This window comes from Acanthaster planci, linkage group LG01 (genome assembly GCF_054643075.1).
Source record: "Acanthaster planci isolate LZ-2023a linkage group LG01, COTS_SCS, whole genome shotgun sequence".
NCBI classification, from domain to species: Eukaryota; Metazoa; Echinodermata; class Asteroidea; order Valvatida; family Acanthasteridae; genus Acanthaster; species Acanthaster planci.
Window position 1 is genome coordinate 24841347 of NC_141777.1, and position 24571 is coordinate 24865917.

Sequence of the window (24571 nt, forward strand, 5' to 3'; positions counted from 1 at the left end):
TAACAGATGCATTTCAATGGATGATGGGAAGGAATTTTCTTGACCTATGACGTCATAGAAATGTGAGCTCACGTTTGAAAGTTCACCGGTAAAAATGAAGATGAGGAATCCCAAATTTAAAACGGTAACTTAAGTTTTGTTCTCAGAAATGACCATGCAGAATTTTTATACACAAGGTAACATGTGACACAAGTGTTATTGTTTTAACTAACTTTAATTATTGAGGTTCAAATTCTATAAAAATCAAGCAACTTGAATTTTAAGTGCCAGCTGGGCAACAAACTGAGTAGACCAGACGGTGTACGCTACAGGAGACAGCGTGGACGTCGTCTTTTTTCGACACATGACGGCATGATTATGACGGTCCCATTATGACATGCACTGTTACAGGTCTACTTTTTTGGCACCCGTGTAAACAGGAACCAGACTTGCAGACCAGTCCTTAACGATGATGACATGATGAATGGAAAGATTGATCTTGACTTCAAGTTCAAGTCTTGCCACATCATACATGATGTACTTAAGTTCAAGTTGTAGTACATAGGGTGTTGTAACAGTCGATTACACACTTAAGGTTCGGACGACCTCACCAGATTGGGATTTCCATTTAACATCAACAATCAGGAATGATTTATTTCGGCATCACATGAGCATTACGAGAGAATTATGATACATTGATTGCCAGCCATCTTTTGATTGTATCCCAGCATCCTTTGCTGTGTTTACATGTACATGCGTTAGTCTCCAGTCAAGTCGTGTCAGCCTAGTCTTCGTCCTGTAGTCTTTGTCTACAGTCATGTCCATCCCGTTACACTCCCCCCTCCTTGACAAGTCATACAAAGGTTATAGTGTGAAAGGGGAAGTCCTTTTAAAGATGGCTTTTCTCAAAATTACAAACACAAAGTTACAATGCTTGCTTAATTAAATAACTTCTCTCAAAAGCTGACAGTAGTGTTCTTGACACAATGCGCTACATCCATTAAAAGTGATCTCTTCTATTTGGTCCTATTTTCTTAAAGTCCTTCATGTGGAGAAAAAAAACGCATACAAATGAATACAACAATATGCAGTGGTACATGGATCTGTGACTGAATAAAAAGGCAAAGCATAAATTCCTAGGTTGCTTGCTAAAACAGGTGTTTTTTTTGCTATACATGCACTTGGCGTTAACTGTCACACAATGCATCATCTGTCCGTCCGTTGGTTTGTCAACTTCCAATAAAAAGTATGAACTGTGACTGAGAAAAGAGATGGATTTCCGAACTGGTAATGAGTGGCCTTGTTCTTTAGAGTCCAGGCTAAATGAAAAGTTAACAGGGTTTGAGCTGGTCAATATGAGTGATAACGTCCTTCCCAGGTGCTGACACTGGTGTGAGTTTATAGTTCACTGGTGTAAGGTGTTCCAGAACAGTGAAGGGGCCGGACCATCTAGGTGCTAGCTTTGCAGCAAAGTGTTTGTCCGCACAAGACTGTGGGTGTGTGCGGAGCATAACCGTGTCTCCAACTTGGTACTGCATGTGATGTCGCCTCCTGTCGTAGTGGTGTTTGCACTTCTGCTCAGCTCTCCGCATGTTCTCCAATACCTCCTCTTGAACTGCCTCAGGATCCTGTTGCTCCGAAGTGGTTGGAAGATGCCACTTGTTGTGAAGAGGACTCCGCAGATCACGACCCAACATCACAACACAAGGGGCCTTGCCTGTTGTCGAGTGGACGACTGAGTTGAGTGCAAAGGCATATTCTGCTACGTGGACGTCCCACAAACGATGATCGGCTGTGAGGTAGGAACGCATCATCCCCTTGAGGTTTCTATTCACTCGTTCAACCCAGTTGGTTTGCGGATGGTAGGGGGAGATAAACACCTGCTCCACACCCCACCCGTCGCAAACTGCTGCCATGGCACGAGAAACAAACTGGGATCCATTGTCGGACAAGAGCCGTTTGGGGGCTCCGTATCGGCAAAAGAGTTGCCGAACAAGCAAAGATGCCACCACCTTTCCCATTGCCCTATTGATGGGAAAAACCTCGGTCCATTTTGAAAAATGGTCAACAACCACAAGTAAATACTCGTGGCCAGCGTAGCTTCATGGGAAGGGACCCATAAGGTCCACACCCACAACCTCCCAGGGATGCTGAGAGTGTGTAGATAACATCAGGCCTGCTGGTTTCCTGAAGACAGGCTTGGTTTCCCGGCACTTCTGGCATGCCCGCACAAAATTGCGCACATCTTTGGCCATGCCGCTCCACCATACGCCGAAGGTGTGAAGACGATCTAGGGTCTTTGCACGCCCAAGATGGCCCGCTGTCGGTTGAGAATGACAAGCGTAAAGCACATCCTGGTGCAAGGCCTTCGGCACAACAACTTTCCACTTCTTCCCTGTGAAGTGAAAAAGGACCCCATCCTTTAGTCGGTATGCAATGGACTTGTCTCCCTGCAAGGTTGTCAAAGCAGCATCACGGGCCTGCTCAGTTCGCACTTGCTGTAAAATCGGGAGATTAAGGGATGGGTCACTCTGATCTGTGGCACCAGCTGCTTGCCACTCCAACTCTATACGGTTCTGCCAGCGCTGCTTCTTGCACCTGGTGCAAGTATACACAGGCAAAGCTTCAGCCCGGCGCCGGCTAATATTAACACAAAGCATGTGGTACCATTTATGGCACAAGTCGCATTGGACCCAGTCAACAACTTCAGTATCTGGCTCCTTGCAGATCGCTGCGGCACACACAGAATCGTTCTGTGTATCATCCATCTGTGTTTCAGGATTTGTTTCATCAGGTTCCATGATATCTGTATCAGACATGTTGGTCTGCTCTTCCATTTCATCTACAGCAGCAACTGGGAACTCTTCTGTCAGATTGCCCCATATAGCTCCCACTACAGCAGATTTGTCTTGAGCCCTGGACAGGGTATCTGGCAACACATGAAGGGAACCCGAACGGTATGTTATATCAAAACAGAACTCCTGCAGCCTCAGGACCCATCGAGCAAGGCGGCCTGTCAATTGGGCCTTCCTGAACAACCATGTGAGGGCCTGATGGTCAGTGACAACCGTGCAGCATTTTCCCTCCAAGTAGACGCGCCATTTTTCAAGAGCCCACACAACTGCAAGGCACTCACGTTCTGTCGTACTATAGTTGCGCTCTGGACCATTGAGGGAGCGACTCGCATACGCTATTGTGTGGAGCCTGGAGGTCACCATCTTTCTCCTGCTGCAGAACCGCACCCAAACCCGTGCTACTAGCGTCGGTATGCACCTGGAACGATTGGGTCAGGTCAGGGTAGGCTATGTCAGGTCAGCATGTTCTTCAGAGCTGTAAATGCTGAGGCACACCGTGCTGTCCACTCCCACTTGGCATTCTTCTGACGAAGTCGATTGAGGGGCTCTGCGATGTCTGCTAGACGAGGCACAAATTTGGCATACCAAGTAACCATGCCAAGGAACTGTTCCAGCCGCTGTACTGTTGTAGGCGTGGGGTACTCGAAGATGGCCTGCACTTTCTCTGGATCCATTTGTAAGCCATGTGGGCCAACAATGTGGCCAAGGTATCGCATGGTACTGCAGCCGAAGACACACTTCTCACGATTGACCGTCAAGCCAGCCTCCTGAAGTTTCTGTAAAATCTGTCGCAGATCAGCAAAGTGTTGGGTCACGGATGACGAATAACACACTATGTCGTCGAGATAAACAAAGCATGTTTTTCCGATAAGGTCACGCAAGACTGTCTCCATTAATCTCTGGAAACTGGCGGGGCCGTTAACGACCCCAAATGGCAAAACTCTGAACTGGAAGAGGCCTTCCTCGCATATGAATGCAGTCTTCTCGACATCATCAGGCGCCACTGCCATTTGATGGTAGCCGCTCTTAAGGTCAAGCGACGAGAAGACAGTGGCCCCATGTAACGACTCAAGGATGGAATCAATTGTCGGCATTGGATTGGCATCCACCCTGGTGACCCGATTTAACTTTCGGTAATCCACGCACAGTCGATATTCTCCCCTCTTTTTGGGCACCATGACCACTGGTGAGGCCCAAGGGGAACGAGAAGGCTCAATCCTGCCATCCTCTAGTAGCTCCTTCAACTGGGTTTTCAGCGACTGACGGCGCTCAGGGGAAAGCCGATACATAGGCCCACGAACAGGTTGAGCATCACCGGTATCAATACGGTGGACATCGAGTTGACGGTTTTCGTCCTTGGTGAAGACCGTCTCAGTCAGGGGGGTCACTTCACCTTCCGAGGGGGGGTCGTCGGTGACAGGCAATGGTTCTGACACAGGGGATTCACCACAAGACTCAGGTAACCCAAGTAGTGGCCACTTAATTCGAGGCCCATTCGCCTACTTCCCAATCCAGTAGGATTTTTCACCAAAATCCATCACAAGGTGTGCAAGCGCAGCAAAGTCATTGCCAAGCAACACAGGGGTTGGCAAAGTCTCTGTCTGATGTAGACAGACAACAAAGGATATCCCTGCCATCTCGACTGTGGCTTCCACGGCGCCACTTGTATGAAACGTAGTGCCATTGACTGTGGTAAATGATCGAGCTGAAGACTCCGGCAGCAATGACAAACCCAGGGATTTGCACAAACTCTGCTCGACAAGAGAAATAGTTGAGCCGGTGTCCAGCAATGCTTTAGCATTATGGCCGTTGACTTCAACCATGACATACGGGCCAGTGTCTGGCGATTGCATGCTTCCACTTGGTGGCCGCAATGTGATGACGTTGACCTTTGCCCCCGGAGGCTGAGTGGTAGACTCAGGTGGCTTCTGTGGCTTAACGTCAGGAGACTGCTTCACAGGTCGGGAGTCCTGCTGCTGTCGTGGGGTGGGCGGGTATGGGCAGTCTGCAACCCGATGCCCAAGCTGGCGGCATCGATAGCAGACAGTTTCGAAAGTCCTAGGTCGCCTTGTGGGCATTGCTGCAGAACTGCTTTTCGGGGGTGGAGCTTTCCCCGCATTCGTAGGGGCAACATCAGACTTGGCGTGTCCGCCTGTCTTGTCATCCACCATCTTGGAGGGTGGATAGGGTCCTCTCTTGAAGACATGGGGATGTGCCTCTTCCATTCTCCGGTTGAGCACATATTCATCGGCTTGGCGCGCAACGGCTTGAACAGTGGACAACTTCTTTTCACGAAGTTTTGTCCGCAAGTGTTCACTCTGCAGTGAAGTTAGGAATTGATCAATAAGTAACAACTCCATCATTCTCTTTACGTCTTGTGATGCATCAGATCCATCTGATGGCTTGAGCCATCGTCTGAAGTACAGGGTAAGTCGGGTTGCAAATTCTTCGAATGTTTCATCCGACTTCTTCGATGCGGTTTTGAATTTCAACCGGTATGCTTCCGGTGTAAGCTGATAATGGCGCAAAATAATGGCCACTATTTTGGAGTAATCCTTTTTATCTTCTTCGGTCAAGGCATGGAAAGCCTTCTGGGCCTTCCCTGTAAGGTACGGCTCAAGTAAACGAGGCCACTCGCTCTTAGGCTTTTTCTGAGCAGTGGCCATACGCTCAAAAGTTGCGAGATAACATGTTATATCGTCATCACCTGACAACTTATGGAAATCTGGCAATTCGGGGCCTACTCTAATTGACGAGACAGAGGCCTTGGTTGCCTCACTCATAGCTTTCAACAATGTCTCACACAAAGCCTGTGTTTCACCTTTGCGTAAGGTCTCCAACTTCTCTAACAACTGACCAACATCTTGTTGGGGCTTAGCCTCACTGGCTGGCTCAGGTTTTCTCATGTTAGGGAGACCACAAAGGCACTCAATCCTCTCTTGCTTTGTTTTAATTTCATGGGTGTCTGTATGGTTCAGCTGACATAGCTGGGCTATGTACTCGCCGGTAAAACGGCGCAAATAAACGGCTCTATCCATGCTATCTGCCATCTTGACATGTGACAAATGCAATATAATATCTCAAGATTTCGAGCCCCAAACTATCACACTTATCAGTTATTTATATCGGCGTGAATCAACGAAAAATTACAATTATGAATCAGTGTCCGTTTATTTATTTTCTCATGTCGGTATCGACCATGTGGGTATGTACTCACGCCACCGTGAACACGCCGTTCCGACCTTCGAAGACCGTCGATAGGCCAAATCTAAATCCGCCGAAATCACTCGTCCAGCGAAGCCATCCTGCCGACTACGCCAGGTGTAACGGTCGATTACACACTTAAGGTTCGGACGACCTCACCAGATTGGGATTTCCATTTAACATCAACAATCAGGAATGATTTATTTCGGAATCACATGAGCATTACGAGAGAATTACGATACATTGATTGCCAGCCATCTTTTGATTGTATCCCAGCATCCTTTGCTGTGTTTACATGTACATGCGTTAGTCTCCAGTCAAGTCATGTCAGCCTAGTCTTTGTCCTGTAGTCTTTGTCTACAGTCATGTCCATCCCGTTACAGTGTCAGGTCAAATCGCCCCTGGCCCTGACCAACTCGCCCCTTACTGACTCGCCCCTTCCCAACTCGCCCCCTCGTAAACTCGCCCCTGACCGACTCGCCTCTTACCAACTCGCCTCCTGGCTGACTCGCCCCCTGACTGACTCGCCCCCTGACCGACTCGCCCCCTGACTGACTTGCCCCCCTACTAGCCCTAGGAACGTGAAGCAAATATGGCCGGCCCAATGTATTAAAAAAAAAACAATGATTCTAACCAACGACCCCGCTACACGAATGACTCCCGGACAGTGATGGATATTTGGACATCACTACTGATCACTTATTTATTCAAACATATGCAACATACCCTCAGGATCAACAACTTCGAACCCTCGATCCGTCCGATTAATATTTGGGTATGTGACTGTATCTTCTTGTAGTGACCCGATATCCAGTTACATGTGCTTGTAGTTAGTTAGTTATGGTGTTCTGTTGCTCATTCACTCGACTGTGACCTCACATATACGGCGAAAACTGATTTAGGTTCTTGGATGTACATGTACGCTTTTTTTGTGTGTGATGTATAAAGTCATAGTGGTACATGTACATTGTACACTAATGTCAAATTTTAACGCCCCATTATTAATTTTTTTATTTGCGTAATTTTTATTCCTTTTTTGGAATTGAATATCTTTGAGAGTGCTCTTAATTTGTTTACAAGTAACGGGCACCAGATGGCATGACTATTTTTCCATGACGTCATGACACCGACAGTGCATGCTGGGATATAATTCATATGGCCGGTCAACAATGTGATCCTTGATCACTGTACTCTCCGAATAAATCAGTATTTAGTGTTAATTGTGAACTAATAATTGCATCCTGTGAAGTTATCGGAACCTGAAAGTGTGTAGTGACCGTTACACCCTTTGTCATAAATCATGTCTCCTTAACACTTCCATAGGTTTGCGTCGCCGGACATTATGCCTAATGCATGTATGTACCATTTTTTTTATCCGAAACAGTCCGCAAAGTTAATTAATATAGTAGAGTGTTGGTGTTGTGGTGCACGAAATCCCATAGACAATACACAAGAAATGCTGCACCATGGCCCATGCACACGATAATACTGAATTAGTTTTACCAATATCAAGAAAAAATATTGTTACCCCCAAATTCCACACAAAGGGAATATCCACCAAGCTTTAAACAAACTCAACTTTGAGTGCCCGCTGCAAACCCCAGAACCTATTTTTAAGGGCAGCAAGTACCGATTGCATCTCTGACAGATTGTATTTTTTTTAAATGGTGAATGGGCCGGTCATATGTGCTTGGCAAACTTAGGGGGGCGACTTGGCTAGGGGGCGAGTCGGTCAGGGGGCGAGTTGGTAAGGGGCGAGCCGGCCAGGGGGCGAGTTGACCTACAGTCGTACATAGGGTCCACACAGTACACGCAAAATATCAGCACATGCCATGCATCACCATTAGCTTTATTTCCCTCAGATGTGTGAAGTGAGGCCTCCCTAGCATACATGTACCTAGTTATTAATTGGGCATCACGGACATCCGGAACTCTCACAAAATGCTAGTCAGGGAGTAGTAGTCCAATTGTTTCCATTCTAATGACCAATCATCATAGCTCAGCTTTCCTTTGGACATGTTGGACATGTTGGATGGGGTCAGGAAAACCAAAGGAAAAGATGGGTCATGCTATCATGGCTATTTAGCATGTTTAGCGTGAACAAGCGTCAACAAGTTATTCAAGCATTTATGCAAAGTTTTTTTGGCCTATACAAAATGTTGATTCGGATCCTACATGAACATGTACATATCAAATTCAACTAGCCTATATCTATCTGAAACGATATTTGAGTGTTGAAATTTGAGTGACAAAGTCATGCCTGTTTTATATAACGGGTTTGCCCGTTTGTCAATTGATGCATGAAATGGGATGAAAGAAATCAGGGCTGGTAGTCTGTAGCATTGCTACCTGCTACAAACCCCACGCATGCGCATTAATGACTTTAGAATTTCCCTGTGAGTTTGTGCACAAGTCAGTAGTGTAGCACTTTTTGCTACAGATTTCCACCCCTGACTTTTCCCTTCCCAGCTACATGTAATTGTAGCCATGGTAGCAATGTGTAGCAGTAAAATTGTGCACAAGTCAATGGTGTAGCACTTTTTGCAACAGATTTCCACCCCTGACTTTTCCCTTCCCAGCTAATTGTAGCAATGTGTAGCAGTAAGTTTGTGCACAAGTCAATGGTGTAGCACTTTTTGCTACAGATTTCCACCCTTATCTTTTCTCTTCCCACCCTGTAGCACTGTGTAGCAATGAGTTTGTGCACAAGTCAATGGTGTAGCACTTTTTGCTACAGATATTGCCATGCCCACGCTTATCTGCTTCCATCATTCGTGTTTGCTTGTGCGTCCGGTCAGTGGCGAGGGTTTGGTCTAGTTTGTAGCCATCATGATGTTTGTACATTGTACATGTACATTCCATCCATCGGTAATGTCGGTTCAGAGAAATAACGAACTCCCGTGAGAAAAAGCCACTGTTTCTCAAATTCAGAACTGTGGGTAGGATAAAGGACTGGACATGAGAAATTATGAGAATCAGGTGTCAACAAAAGGTTCCATACCTTGTACCAGGCTATCCTTGTTTGGGGGCTTTGGTACATGTACATGTAACTCTTATTCCAGAAGGTTGAGGTTTTTACAATGTACCTACATGTACATGCACCTTGCATATAGCCCTGCACCAATCACTGTAAAACGGATGGAACTTTCTGTGACATCCCAGAGCTTTGGGACCTTTTGCAGTGAAAACAAATTGCTTTGTTATGAAAAAGTCTGTGGCATTTTCCCTCAGGACCTTAGGTTGCGAAAGGTCATGGATGAATGCACATGGTTGTGTCCATCAATAAAATGGCAAAGTTTCAGGTGTTTTGATAATGCCAGCTTACTCTGCCTCAGTGAAACTGAAATTAGGATCAACTGTTCTGGCTGAAAAATTTCTAATGCCAAAAAAACTTTTTTTGACTGGCCATTTACTATTCACATAGCCCCCAAAAGCTGCCGTATTTTTACTTAATTGGTTTGGGACCATGGTCAAATGGAGTTTTTCTTTAATAGGATGATTGCAAAATGTTTTTGATTCGGTCGTGGTAGGCATTGACATTTTACTTTCAATATTGATGGCAGACATACAAAAATAATTTTGTAGCTCCAGTTAATAATGGATTTGCTTCCTAATCACTGCAATTTTCATCATCAGTGTGAATGAAAGAATTTCTGCTTGTTTTGTAATAGGATGTGATGCAACTCTAATGCCATGAAATCCTCCCAAAGAACAGAGTTGGCGGACCACAAGAAGGTAGTGGAGCACAGCTACAAGAGGGGTAAGCGTCTGCTACAGTAAGATCATTTTCTCCCGTTTTGACCTTTTTTTTTTACTCTTCCCAGTTTAAATCCAAAACTTTGAGTTGCTAGAAACAGCTACCAAACAAATTTCAGGCAGGTGAATGTCTGTGTGAACAGTATGTGAAACAGAATGTCACTTTTATCATTGGCTTGGAATAGGAAAATCACTTGCATGCATGTGTACATGTACATGTAAGTGTTCTGTAAGGGGGTGGTATACATGTACATGTACCTTAGAGTTTCAAGGAGCCTCCACTGTCAACTGTTGTAGGTACAATGTACATGTATCTACCCCAAGTTGAGGTGCACCCTCACCAGTACAGAAGAGACAAGCTTGTGGGCAGTTTTTCAGCAGGGCTCATGCAAGCACCCGGTGCACAAGCAAGGATCGGACCATCCAACAGAAACTGCAGAAATCTGTGCACTGACATGACGAGTTCCTGTGAAAGGACCGTCGTTGCTATATGTACATGTATGTAAAAAGACACCCTCTCCTATTCCAGCTAGGATTGGATAAAGTAACGCCAGCGTACCTGCAGTGACAAAACTCTGTTTTTTTTTCTTTCTCCCAAGCTTTCTGCATTTTCTGCAACCAAGATGCTGAAGGGGGCCCAGAATGTGGCAAGCTGTTGACAGACAAGGACAGGCAGGTCTACGTGCACAAGTACTGTCTGGTAATTCTGACCACAATTGTTGACGCATTCCACCAAAGAATGATTCAAAGCCTCCGCTACAGACGTTAGTCTTAAAGAGTTTTCTGCATGCAGTCAGTACATGTGCCTGTGTACAAACAGGCTTTGCAAATCAGGAACTTTTATTTCACGGCAAGGCATCACTGAATGAAATGTTTAAATGTAATTGTATAATATATGGTGGACTCTGAACGTGTTTAATGTAATTATGTTTGGTTCATTCTAATCCTGTTTGTGGCATGAGCTACATGTGCAACATTACCAACATTCTGGATCTCTATGTATTCTCTACTTCTATGAGTAAAAAGAAAAGACAAAGTTACATGTAATGACATTTAGCAATTTTGAAGTTTATTTTGAGAAATGAGACAAAGGTCTGCGGTTGCACCATGTGAATTCTCTTTAGAGTGAGTGAGGTTCTGAGGAGAACTCAAAGTAGACTCAAAGTGTTGGACAGTATGCTCTGTCTGTCGTCAGGAGACTTGAAGTCGGAGCTAGGGTTTCTGTAGAAAATCTCGGAGCAGTGGGGTGTGAATAGGATGCTGCCACTGGAGTGGTTAAGATCAGTGTAGAGCTGCTGATGATGTGAGAAGGCGACGAACAATGCCAGTCTGAAGGCGGGGGGGCAGGGAAGATACGTGTACGTGTAGGTTCCAACGATTGTACTGTCCGAAACTCTGAAAGCGGCCGGCTTCGTGTCAGATCCTCACTCGCTCATGAAAGAGACTCACTTGGTGCCTACCGTATGCCTCCTCTCAGTTTCCCTGTCAGATGAGAGGGTAACACACACCCGTTCTTCCTTGACTGTCTCAGTTGTTTGCCAGCGGTCTGTCTCAGTCAGGGGCTGATGACGAAGGGATTGATGGCTTTCTTGTGCCTGACATTCTTCGAGAGCTCAATAGAGGCCGCCGGCTGGTATGTGTTTCAAAATGTCTCTTTGTATTATCCTGTGCCTTGACCAAATGGGGATCCTGCTTCTTTGTAAAGCTCTCACACTATTTTCAGCTCTACACAGCATTTGTTCTCATTTAACCACTTGTTCCCCCTTGCTCTCAAAGCATTTGCCCTCAGCCAGTCACATGTATTCCCTCCTTGCTCGCAAAGCCTTTTTCCTCATCCAATCACTTGTTCCCCTTGCTCTCAAAGCATTTGTCCTCACTTGTTCCCCCTTGCTCTCAAAGCATTAGCCCTCATCCAGTCACTTACATGTATTTCCTCCTTGCTCTCAATGCCCTTTTCTTCACCCAATCACTTGTTCCCCTTGCTCTCAAAGCATTTGCCCTCATCCGATCACCTGTTCCCCCCTTGCTCAAAGCATTTGTTCTCATCCAATCTTTTACATGTATTCCCCCTTGCTCCTTATTCAATCACTTATTCCCCTCTTGCTCACACATTTGCCCCTTATCCAATCTCTGGGCCTTTTCTCCCTTTCCCTATCCATTTGCTGTTTTGTCAGCATTTTCCCTCATCATATCAGTTGTTCCCTCCTGGCTCTCATAGAACGTTCAGTGTAATATTTGTCCACATCAAGCCACTTTGGCTCCCTCCCCATTCCCTGACAAGCTGGTTGTCTTTCTACTCTCTCTGTTGGCCCCATAATTCTGTTGCTTCGCTACCAAAGCTATCAAGCCGAAGCATGTCAGCATTTCCCTCGCAAATCTCCTGAACGTGTACATTTTATGAAGTTTTTCTCATGGGAATCTGCTGGATCAGAATTTATTTGCTCTCACAATAAGTTTTAACACAAAATTCTGCAGTTGGGAGATTTTTATCCTGTAATATTTTGAATTGATATCCTTGGTGCAGGATTAACAGGGACGTGTGGCATTCTGAAGAGAAGTTGAATTTCACCATGCAAACCTCTCAGACCAAAAACATCTTTCTGCAAATGCTTAAACCAGCGTTGTCGTCCCTAACATCGCCAGACCATTCACAAGACCTGTTGGAAGTGACAAGATGAACCATGGCAAAGGAATGCTTTTGTTACAGTTCATTTGAATAGCTTGGGTCTTGCATTCAGACTGGAGGTCTTATGTTGGTCTTCCGAAGGTCTTGTAAGATCTTGTGTTGGTCCTAACAGATTGCAACACACGCTTGAATGCTATTTTGGCATTTAAGATTCATTCCGGGTTTGTGATAACAGTTACATGTCAGTGTGTATTTCTTCTCCCAGACAGTTTGATGTTGTTCTCTTTTCAGAGATGTTTTTATTGTTCCAAGAAGACGGCCACCATTGGTTGCTCCCTCTCGATATGCAAGCGAGGCTTTCATTTCAATTGCGGGTTCAAGAATGAGGCCATGTTTTGCTTCTTTGATTCTTTCCTGTAAGTTACCCCCTCGAGGAATATTTCACAGAAAATTTTGCGTGGGAAACCTGATATCCAGATGAAACTGGCCAAATACTTGGTTTCACTTCTGTGGTTATGCGTAAAGTTACCATGTCCTGCTGCCACCTTTTGTCAGGGGATATGCAACTTCATGGTTGTTCACAAACACATTGTGCTGCAGTATAAAAGACAGTGTAGCAAATACACTGCACATGCACGGGCCAGTTAAGACCCACCATATTAAAATGCAAATGTTTGGAAAGCATAAACCATTAGCAATTTGGGCCCCCTCTTTTGCGATTTATGGCAGTTTTGGAAGCCAGCATTTCAATTGTTGAAAACACTAAAGAATCTTTGCTTATCAGGGACAACAATCTGTTTTTTCTTGTGCTTTTTTATGAGTGATTTGGAGGGTGAAATTCGACCAATAAACACTAAAGTGGCCTTTAACCAGCCTTTAACCTAACATGTACATCAAGATCTCGTCAACTGTTGCTTTCAGCATGTCAAACTTCATTTCCTTGAAATTCTATAGTCATGATAGTTGCATGGTATAGGTATTATTCTATGAATCTCTTGATCAGCAAGGGGTGTTGTTGTTGTTGTAATGGTAGAATGGAACATGTGGCGCGTGTGGAAGAAGGGTTGGTTGTTTGCAAGATTCTCAACTTTACGTTTGCACATTTTTTGCACAGTTGAACCAAGCACTGCCACTGTTGTTTCAACACAACAAAGTCAGTAGTCTCAAAGTGTGCGACAGATTCAAAATTCACCCCAGGGCTTGTCTAACATCTCCACGGTCATGCCAATGAAGGTGCGAGTAACTTGTCCCATTTCTCCTCTCCCACCACATCGCAGGGTGTTTTGCAAGGATCATCGCCCCCAGCAGGATGTTAAGACCTCCAAGTCCGATCCAGCCACGGTCACCTGCCCCATCTGCTTTGAGGACCTCGAGGCCAGGGTCTCCAACCACGTGCTGAAGACGCCCTGCTGCACCAACACCTGGTTCCACCGCACCTGCGTCCAGGTACGCATGTGGGACCCTGCAGGAGCCAATTTCACAGAGTAGGGAAATATGCTAAGTGCAGGGAGTTTCTACTTAATGGAAACAAGTTACCAACCAGAATGCCTCACACACCTTGTATTTCCAATGACTAGTTCACAGCAGGTTTTTGTTAGCACACAAATTTGCTATAAAAAGGCATTTTTAGTTTGAACATGCCAGTGAAATTGGGCCCTGCAACCTGCCAGCACATACATGTACATTGACATTAACAAGTCGAACGCATTAAAAACGTCATTTTAACTTTACAAGTGGTGTGATTAAAACGGACCTTGTATTAGTATTTAAAAGCAAAGAAAACAAAGACTTGCGAACCTGAAATTTATTTGTGAAGGGCAGGATGTAGTGTAGCATTGTTTTTATCAGTGTGTCTGTGCTGTAGCCCCCATCAGCCAAAGTTTGTAAGCTCTTTTTCACTTGTTTTTCTTTTCACGAAGCTGGAATAATTTTCTTTGACATTCAGGCTCTGGCCGGGACTCTCGCCATTGCTGAACAAATAACTTGTGTGTGTGCTGTGCTCGAGAGCTCAATGAATCCCAATTTTGTGCTTTTAAAATGATAAAATGATACAGAAGAACATTCTACAGTAGTACTGGTGTCGTGTCGATGCCAGTAGACAGCAGATTTTGAATATTCAAGAAGTCATGTGACACGGCGTGGGTGCTTTCAGAAATTTCCCTTGTTAAAGGAATCCTGTAGTAAAGAATACTTTCCTCACATTTTGGGGAACAGCTCACATTTTGTTTGGCTTTTTTGTAAAGAGATTGAATAATTTTCTCGTCAGGACACTAAACGCAATAATTAATAATTCATTTTTAGTAGTTAATAATAATTTTTGTACAGAGATTGAATAATTTTCTCGTCAGGACACTAATACGCAATAATTAATAATTATTTTGTTTTGCTTGCTGTACATGTACATACTGAAAGCCATGAAAGCCCACTGTCATGACTGTGCCCCCAGTACACTAACGCTGATTTATATGTCGTCATCAATATTTCAAATTAAAAGACATTTACATTTCATATTAAAAGAAACCAGAGTGCCAATCTTCAGTGGCGTAGACATTAGACATGCAGTAACCTGTTTGCTTGTCCTTGTGTTCCTCGGCTTTTTGTAAACTCCTTTTAAAAAATGAACAATGCTATGCATGTCTTTCAAGGTGGGTAAAAATTGAGGAGGTTTTAATATCTTCTGTTGGGTGCTATTCTCATAGCAACAAGCCCTGAGTGCTGGCTATTTCTTCCGCTGTGCCATCTGCAACAACCAGGAGAAGTTTCAGCTGGAGATGAAGAATTTTGGGATCTACATCCCTGAGCAGTGAGTTGATAAGTCCGAGATGGTTTGAAAAAAAGTAAAGAGGGTTCATATGGGGAAGGGGGAAGTCCCGTCGTTAGATGATGTCATCTTTAATTTGACTCTGTGTTTGGGGAAAGGGTGTTGTCTTGCTGAAGTTACTTTTGCCTGGTAAAGACAAGTTCAGGGTGCTTACATTTCAGTTGTTCCTTTTGTTAGCAAATGTTTGAAATGATTAAAAGCTGCAATTGTAGCTCAGTTGTTTTCCAGAACCAGTTCAATGCCATTTGGGGGGGTCTGTGATGAAAATGTGTATGATCGTTGTTTGCTTGGTCTTTGGCCAGCGACCCTTTTTTTCACTACTGGCAATGTGTACATTTGAGTTGGCGTGGCATCAGCTTCTTTGTTCCAAAGTGACCTAACCTGCATGGAATGAAGAACTGGCTCATTCTCGTCCACTTTTCTTCATGTTTTGTCCTTTTCAAGTGATGCATCCTGGGAGATGGAGGACAATGCTTTTCAGGAGTTGTACTGGCGTCACGACAGATGTGACATGGACCCCTGCAAGTGCCCACAAGGACGGCAGTTCAATAAAACTTCAAGGTAGGTAGCTTGCACTCAAGAGGGAGTACACCTCATGGGCTGGCGTCACCAAGGATGTTTCCAGTAGAAACTTAGTTATTACTTTGATGTCACAAGTACACCCCAGTTTTCTGTAGAATTTCCAAAAGACAGTTGGCAAGAAATGAGTCTATTGATGAGTTGTCATCCATTTGACTGGAAAAGTGCTTCCTGCGGCATATTGTGCATTGATGTTCATTTTGAACATTGAGGTTATCCTTTCTGGCTCCAGTGCTGTGGTTGTTTGATATGTGAACAGTGTTGAATGTCTTATACAGCACCATCAGTGGCAAATGGTATCTAGTAAGTGTTTAGGGTTTGTTTTTGTCACTTGTTGCTCTGCAGTAAGTGGGAGCTCGTGTTGTGCGATATCTGCGGGTCATCTGGATGCCATCTGGCTTGTGGAGGACTGAAACATATCAATCAGGACTGGGCGTGTGCCATGTGCAATGCCATGATGAGTAATGGTGGGTATTAACTAAATCTTGTCATCTACAGATCTAGTTGAGTTGCCTGTTGGGTCATCCTAAAACTTTTCGGTTAGTTCTTGTGACACAGACTGCAGTTGGAGATGGAGCTAAAATTATACAAAGAAGACTATGTGTCCAGTACATGTAAAAAGGGAACTTTATAGTTCACAGTTAAATGGCTTGTATTCGGACAAATTTGGCAGACTAATGCATGTTGTTGAACAGGGAGACTGTCTGTGGTACTTATGAATTAATTTTTATAAGTTGAAATTGTTGGACTGTAACGAACAATTAATTTAATAAGTAGTTGTCCAAGTTCATGTAGGTAATCAAATAAGATGTAAGAGAGTTGTTTTTGTCGGTTGTGAAATGTTGGGCTGATGATTTCACACACAATTCTTGTCCTGGCTTTTCAAGAACATTCTAGTTGCAAAAGAATGCACCTCATTAGGAAAATGACAACTGTTATGCTGGTTAAATTTATAGGTGATTAGGATTTTAGTCTTAGAGAACTCTTTGAAAGTGAAATCTGCATTTGGATCTGTGAAAAGGTATGCATACCTGCCAACCGCTCGGATTTCATCGGAACCTTCCAAATTTTTCAAAGTTCTTAGACTGCAAAAAATAGGAATGTTCAGATTTCCATAAAAGAAAAAAAAATGAACTCTTGGCAAAAGAGGGCACTATTGCAGAACAGAAGGAGGGTGCTATTTGCAGAATAACGAGGGTGCTATGTCAAAATGGGAGGATTTACACTTATACATATATTATTGTGTGTGCATGTTCCTGTACTGTGTTCCGATCTCTGGCTTGTCAGTATTAGCAGATATGTGTTTGGTGGCATTGTCACTTGGAAAGGTTCGGGTTGGTTAAGAAACTAAAAACTAGCTGAGTTTTCTCAGCACAAAAATTAAAATTGGAATACTCTCCCTTTCTCTATTAACAGCCACTGAAGTCAGCTGTCCCTCAGCAGCCTCCCCTCAGAAGTTGCCCAGCTCGCCGGCAGATTCCCCTACCAAGACTGGGCAGACCACCCGGACGGCCATGAAGCTGATGGGCAAGCATCCCCGCACACCCCTCTCCTCCCAGACCTTCCGCAAGAAGGTCACCCACTCGCTGTTCTGCTCCCTGAAGCTCCCGCACTCCCCCGAGGAGAACACCGGTCGGGATTTCTGCTGCTCGGTCCAGGGCTCCCCTGAGCTGGCCGGCTGGTGTGACTGCTGCCAGCCGTCGACATCCAAGCAAGGTGTGGAGGAGGGGGAGGAGAAACACAAGAAGGGGAAGAAGAGGAAGAAGTCATCGTGCGGCAGCAAAGAGAACAAGCGATACCACTCTCTACACTCTCCCCAAAATCTGGGCTTCAAGAAGCACCACACTTGGAAAACACAATCTTCCGACCTCCTGAGTCACAAGATGAGCCCATCGGCAGGACTGAAATATGGACCACGGACCACTCTACGCATGAGCATGCGCCCCAGAAATATTACCCTCTTACGATGTTCAACCCTGAATACACCAGGAGAGACAACAACAGGCCAAGCCATTAAACAAACCCCTGGAAATGCTTCTGATGAAATCTGCAAAACCAGCAAAACCAGATCATTGCCAACACCCAGCCCAGCAGTCACATACCAGATGGAAAATGACTTTTCAAAAGTCTCAGCTGAGCAAGATATTCGCAAGGAGAAGGTGTCAGAGATGGATGTAGCTAAAGATTTTAGTATGTTGCATCACTGTTATGAAGAGTCCATGTCCTTTTCCCCGGGGCCCATTGCTGAGAATGGATCTTTAAATAAAAACCCAACTAACAACCACACACCAAGTCATTGTGACACATCACAAGATGCAAACGGGTCTGTAACACTAACCAACTCTCCCACACTAGCATTCACTCCAAGTTCTGATGTTGTCGGTCAAGAAAACCGGGACCCATTCAGTTTAAGGAAAAAATCACCAAATGCCTCAGCTACATGTACACATCCCGTAGATGAAGAGCCGCTGTCGTGTTTGGCAGCAAGGCTGGCCAGTCAAGCTGTTAAGGAGGCACTTCCTGAAGTGCCTCGGAGCGAATCTGGAGAAGGCAATACAGCCATACTCTTGAGCATGCTCCAAGAATGCGTCAAGATTTGTGAGGGAGGCAGTGATGGAGAACCATCAACCGGCCTTCCAGGTACGTGCACACCACCACCATCTACGCTGGATTGTCAAAGGCCAGAATTGGCTGAGGAGACTGCAGTGTCTGACACCACAAGACTTGCCATGAGCGAAGCCCTTGCCGAGTGTCACTTTCCAGAGTCTCCTGGAAACCTTGAGAGCTCAGCCAGTGTTATCTGTCTTTCCAGCGATATGGATTGTGAATGTGCATTTCCAGCCAAGACTGAAAATGCTGCCGGAACTGATGAAAAATACCATCTAGAGACGGACGGCCCAAGTGAGGTTCTCGTTTCAACTGATGACAAGACAACCTGCCCATCACCTGGTTCTCCTGAGTGCTCTGCTAATTCACCTCAAATGTTTGACCCCAGTGGGCCAACCTCGCTCCCTGATCCACCAAGACTTTGTCCAAGCACAGCTGAGAATACAGAAGAGTTACTAATTGAAGGTGCCATCTCGGAGGATACGTGTATGCTCCCCCCGCCAGCAAGCATATTACTTCATTACAAGGAGGACAATAGTACCCAGTGTATTGTGGACGTGGTAGACGACGAATCCATCAGCACCATGTCTCAGGCATCTGGGGAATTGAGCGAAGCCTGTGTACATGAAAGCAGTCCTCATCTGTCTCCATGCGGCTCAAAGAGTGAGGACATCAGAGAGCTAGAACTACATCCTGAACCCTTGCTCCAACACAAGGAGGTTTCAATCTCTCAATATTTGCAGTCCATGCAGAGGGCATCCACACCAACACAGAAGCAGGACTCAGTTGAGTTAAGTGGTGAAGCCTGCTCAGACAGTGCTCAGGAATCCAACTGTAAACCCTTTGAATCCTCACCTTCAGCTTTTGACCAGGTAGTGAATGGAAATGCCACTAGCCAAGAAACAGGTGGTGCTGTGTGTCCGGCTGATCAACCATTAGGGGGGCAGGTGGCAGAAAACTTGCCAACAATCAAGAAAAGGAGGAAGTGTTCCAAGGACTCCTTAACTTACCCAGTCATTGGAACTGGTAGATTTTTGACATTATACAAAAAACCAAAACGCAAAGGAAATGTTCCGACTTTCAAAAAGGCTGTTAGTTCAAAGGTTGCCCAGAAGCGTCATAAAAAGTCAGCAGTCACCAATCTTGCCACTAAGAATGCAGACAGTGAGCGTGAAGTGACGCTTCCATCTGGAATGCGTTTGAGGAGAAGAGGTAAATTTACTTCAAAATGTACAAGACTAGGACCAGCTTTAGAAACAGGAGCTATCCCCAGCCAGGAGATAGAAAGTGTTGCTGGGGAGCCTGCAACATCGGAGGGCTCTTCACGTGGGAATCTCAGCGATAGGGACGTTATTGTAAATAGCACTGGATGTGAAAATGGATCATTTTTTCTGCAGTCAGAGGCTGTTGCAGTGGCAGGAAACCAGACCGAGACCAAAAGGTACAGGAATCTGCTCGGCAGTGAGACCTGCTCAGCCCAAGATACATGTAGGAATTCCAAAGTTAAAGAAGCGAGGCATTCAACAGGGAAGCTGTTAAGGAGGAAGTACCTCAGGGATCAGATAAAAAATGCGCAGGTTTCTGAGTTAGGCAAGGGAGAAGCACAATTAGAAATGGAAAGACTTGGATCTTCAGTGGCCAATGAGCCAGACAAGGGGGTTGCGCCGGAGAGGGATCCCATCCTCAAAGGAGCCACAGAAGCGAATGTCACACGCGATGAGACAATATCCAAACCCCCAGCCGAGGAAACAGGTGGAGACTTGGCGACAGAAGAACCCTCAAGCGCAAGGGTGACTTCATCAACTGAGCCATCTCCAGACAGTGGCATCTCGCAGGACTCTAGCTTGAAACAGGAAGAGCCACCTCCTGAAGAAGCAGTCACGATGCTGATGAATACCAATGAGCTGGCCTTTGTTAATTTGACAGAGGAAAAGCAACACTGTGACACAGTAGATAAAGACACTCAGCCATGTCCTTTGGCACAGTCACAGGAGAACTCACCATCTAATACACATGCAATTGACATAGATATGAGCAATCATATCTTGTCCGAGGAGAGCGAAGATGATTCCTCGATGGAAGTTGATGCCAGTGATGATGTACTTTTCATATCTACCTCTTTTAGTCTGAGCGAGACTAACAGTGGCCCCAGTAGCCCTATGAACGAGTGTCCAGGAACCAGGAGTGTGAGCCCCATGACCTCTGTGAGCAGCAGTTCACAGAGCTCTAGCGAGCAAGACACGGTGAATCCTGAGAGTGGTTGCCCTGACACCAGTGCCACTAGTCAGAGTCCACAGAGCGGTGTCAGCGACGGTCCATCTTCACATCCAAACCCTGAAGTGGACTTGAACCACAATCCACCACAGCAAACAAGCATTTTTAACCCAATGCCCGGAACGCCACCTGTCAAGCCAGCCCCCGTCAAACCATTGTTGACGTTTAGTGGCAGAGGTAGGACAAACAGCCCAGAGCTTTGCGACACGTCAGGACCCAGGTCCTGCCCTGGAAAGTATCAGTCCAAAGGAGATACAGAGAACTTCGACGAGGCTCTGAGGTCATTGAGAACAAGTTACAGTCTCAAAATCCCCTCCAAAGTTTGTGCCAACCTGTTCAAACTCCGGAAGGAGCTTAGCAGACCTTTGAAGAGGCCAAGAACTGATATTCCCACGAGACCGGTTTCGCCTCTTGTATCAGAGAACGATTTTCCACTCGCAACACAGAACACAACGAGGATTTACGCATCAAACTCTCCCAAACCTGAGCCCTCGAGCACAGTTGACATCGACTCACCAAAAGCAGATAAAGATTGCATCTCAGGGAGTGCTGTTGATGAACAGTGTTGTGAAGAATCTCCAAAGATGTCTGACTTGCAGGGGTCACTCACACCAACAAGAGACTTACCTCAACGCCCATGGTTACTCCGGTCACAGACTAAAAGACCCCCAAACAGTCCATCTCTGGAATCCCTTCCTTCCATACCTTCTCCAAGTAGTGGCAACTCTAGCACAACTGATCTTGGAACTCTGACTGGTGGAATGCATAGTTCAACTCCACAGACCCGGAATAATGGATCTGCTGGTGCCAGATACAAAACAAGGATTTACATGCCAAATTCACCCAAAGTCACACCATTTAGACAGTCACCTAGAGGAAAACCTCCAATAACACCAACAGAATTGGGGGCAGCGGGAAATTATGACATGCAGCCAACAAACTCAGATGATGGGTCCCGGTCAGGCCTTGACTCAAGCTCTTCTTGTACACTGACGTCAGCATCTCAAGATGGGGTGACATCAAGACCTGCCGTCTTGATGTCACCCCATCTTGAGATGCTGACGCGTTCTTGCTTTGAAAAGCAAACCAAACCATCCTCTGCTGAATCTGCATCACCATTATGTTCACCGTTGTCCTCGTTACCGTCAAGCCCCAGTCCAAAACTGCCCAGAATCTACCGTTCCCTGCAGCCGAAGTCAACATCAGTCAGCAAACACTGTTCTCCCATAAGTGATGCCTCACCATCCCCAGTCTTCCGCAAAGAAGTCACAAAATCCCTCAACACGAAGCCCCAGAGGAACACCCCAAGGCATCTGCAGTCACCGACAGAAAAGAGAAGCTTAAACTCGAGGAGGGGACCCAAATGCTCCTCAGACCCTGCCTTGTTGCCTAGGAAGGGTGACCTGGCCAGCAAGAAGACAAGAGGCCGAGTCCAGCTCTTCACCAACTGACGTCAACTTTGCAGAAAAATAACTTGTGAGTTAATTACCTCTGACGATAAAAATTATGGACTTGATGGTGGATCTGGTGTTGTGGACTGTGTGGCATGATGCCGTGCAAAGAATAGATCCTCAGAGTGCTGAGCAAATCGCTGCCGCTGTGTCCACCTGCAGTTGCGTACTTCATTGAAAGTTTGTGTACACCATATTCCCCACCGAGGCAGGCATTCCTTGAGGAAAAAAAATTAGGCAATTTTCAAATTGAGGTATTTATCAAGTTTGCATATATTTTTTCAGAATTCAAACTTTTTTCCGCATTGATTTCATGTTATTGAAAAATGGGTTAACATATAAGAGGAACTACTTTTTGACTTTCTGACTGTCCCTAACCAGACAACAAAACAGTGTTTCTGGACACTGAATACATGTACAGTACATGTGTATTAATAGTTATTTACATGTAGTAGTAGTTGTGGTAAAGGTTGACACTTTTCCCATGGGCTATAGTGTGTGGTACTGTACATGCTGTTCTTTTGTTTTTTTGACGATATACAATGTATTTCATGTTTATGAATGTATTCTCACTCACTGGGATATCTTGGGCAAAGAGGTGGAAGGAGACATGTGTAAATCTGCAGTGCTGGGTTCTAAAAATGCAACCTACAGTGTTAGCGATGAAAGTATGTAGGAAGAGAAGCGAATTTCTCTGTGGGGAGGGGGACCTGCAGGGGCTAACTTTAACAATCATGAAGGAACTTCTTATGGGAATTCACACTTTCATTCCAGGCCCATGCAATGTTTTAAATGGCAGTACTTGCGAATTGACCTTTTTATCCCATGTCACCTTTAATCCAGTTTATGCTTTGTTGGCTTCCGGGGCATTTGGGGCGCCTTGTATATTTTTATGAAATCCTAATTTGTGTTGTCGTTGAGACAGAAGCCACAGAGCTATTTAAGCAGATAAGATTGCCAGATTTTGGGTTTCAGACTTGGGTGATTTGCTGTTTTAGCACAACAGTAGGCCAATGTGCAAAGTTTTTCAATAATCGTCTTCAATGAGTGAATTTTAGGCTCACAATATAAAAAGGACCCCCCTCCACAAAATGTCCTGGAACAACATCGCAACAGCACCCTCATCCAGCAGAAAAAGAAAGCATGGACATGTTCAATTTCTGAAAAAGTACACTTTCAATAAAGTCTGTTTCGAAGAACTGAAAATTAATGCCGTGGACCCTTCAACAATTAGCCTGAATATGCTTGTCCATTGGAGAGTCAATATCATTTTACTTGGAATTTATTTGTAATCTTCATTTGTACTAAATAATTGAGTATTGTATTAATATTCTTCAGAATCCAGTCAACTCTCAATTTAGAGAGTACTCGGAACAAAATACTGTTCTGAAGAAGAAATACTGCAGTCACAAGTCTCTTGACTTCTTTCAAGTAGCTTTATATTTCTGTTCTATTTATAACAAGGTTCTGGTTGGAACAAGCTGATTTGACTTGTCCTAGCAACCATGCTACAGTATGATAAGGCAGTGATGGGAATCTTTCAATTTACTTTTCTATTTTGTCAATTGATTTTCTATCAATTTAGATTGGACTTTTTATGCTTCCTAAGAGGATCAGAAATTCCATGAATTTACAATTATTGAATTTTTTAAAATAAATTCATTTATAGTACATTATCTTAATGTTCCTTTTCAAAAGGAGTTGTGGTGAACGTACGTATTTCAAACTCTCCCTAACTCTTTCCACTTATTATTAAACCCTATACTGTACCTGCACCCCTACATTTTTCTTGTCTTTTTTACATTTTAGACAATTTCCTGAATAAAGTAATACTGCATGGAAATACAATTCGTCCACTGCTGCATTCTGTGCTTTGGTTCAATGCTCGGCTTCATTCTTCATGTTGAAACACACACACTTGACACGATTTACAAGTACATGATCTAAGCTAGCAAACCAAGTGGAAGTTGGCAGAGCTACTTTTGGGCTATGCATGTACAGTAGGCCTCTAAATGTGTGAATCAATGGAACCCTTAACGGTGTTTTAACCATCTTCATTAGGATACTGAAATTGGTAATACTTGAACATAAAATTATGGAGCTCAGTTTGCTCTTTAAAATGCAAACTCAAGGGTGCATTCGAGTGAGCTACTCGCGTTGACACGAGTATACTCCTGGGCGCCCGAACAGCTGGAGTACGACTCAAGGGTAAGTGAGAGTATACTCCTGTACCCGAGTGTAATTCACACGCATCCTACTTGGGTGAACAGGAGTAAACGTGCGAACGCACCCCAAATTACTGACGATTACTGTCCGTAAGAGTCACTGCAGGGGATCTGACCATACGTACATGTACAGTATGAATGATTTTACATAAGCGTACATTTACCTCTAAGGTTAATGTAATCACACACAAAAA

General features: G+C 44.7%; 1 protein-coding gene across 3 annotated transcripts; it reads left to right on the plus strand.

The window, feature by feature from the left end:
• The first annotated feature begins 50 nt into the window (after positions 1 to 50).
• On the plus strand, positions 51 to 24000 carry LOC110988961 (uncharacterized). 3 transcript variants are annotated; one of them, XM_087148012.1, is made up of 11 exons: positions 81 to 124; positions 7362 to 7393; positions 9710 to 9798; positions 10394 to 10494; positions 11326 to 11427; positions 12712 to 12836; positions 13698 to 13866; positions 15120 to 15223; positions 15686 to 15802; positions 16166 to 16287; positions 17237 to 24000. In XM_087148012.1, exons 3-11 carry the CDS (start codon positions 9732 to 9734, stop codon positions 22150 to 22152), a joined length of 5823 nt encoding a protein of 1940 aa, XP_087004138.1. In that variant the 5' UTR covers positions 81 to 124; positions 7362 to 7393; positions 9710 to 9731; the 3' UTR covers positions 22153 to 24000. The 3 variants fall into 3 exon arrangements, with proteins under 3 accessions (XP_087004062.1, XP_087004138.1, XP_087004095.1); XM_087147936.1 differs by lacking the exon at positions 7362 to 7393 and having other exon boundaries at positions 51 to 124; XM_087147969.1 differs by lacking the exon at positions 7362 to 7393 and having other exon boundaries at positions 88 to 176.
• Positions 24001 to 24571: the final 571 nt, after the last annotated feature.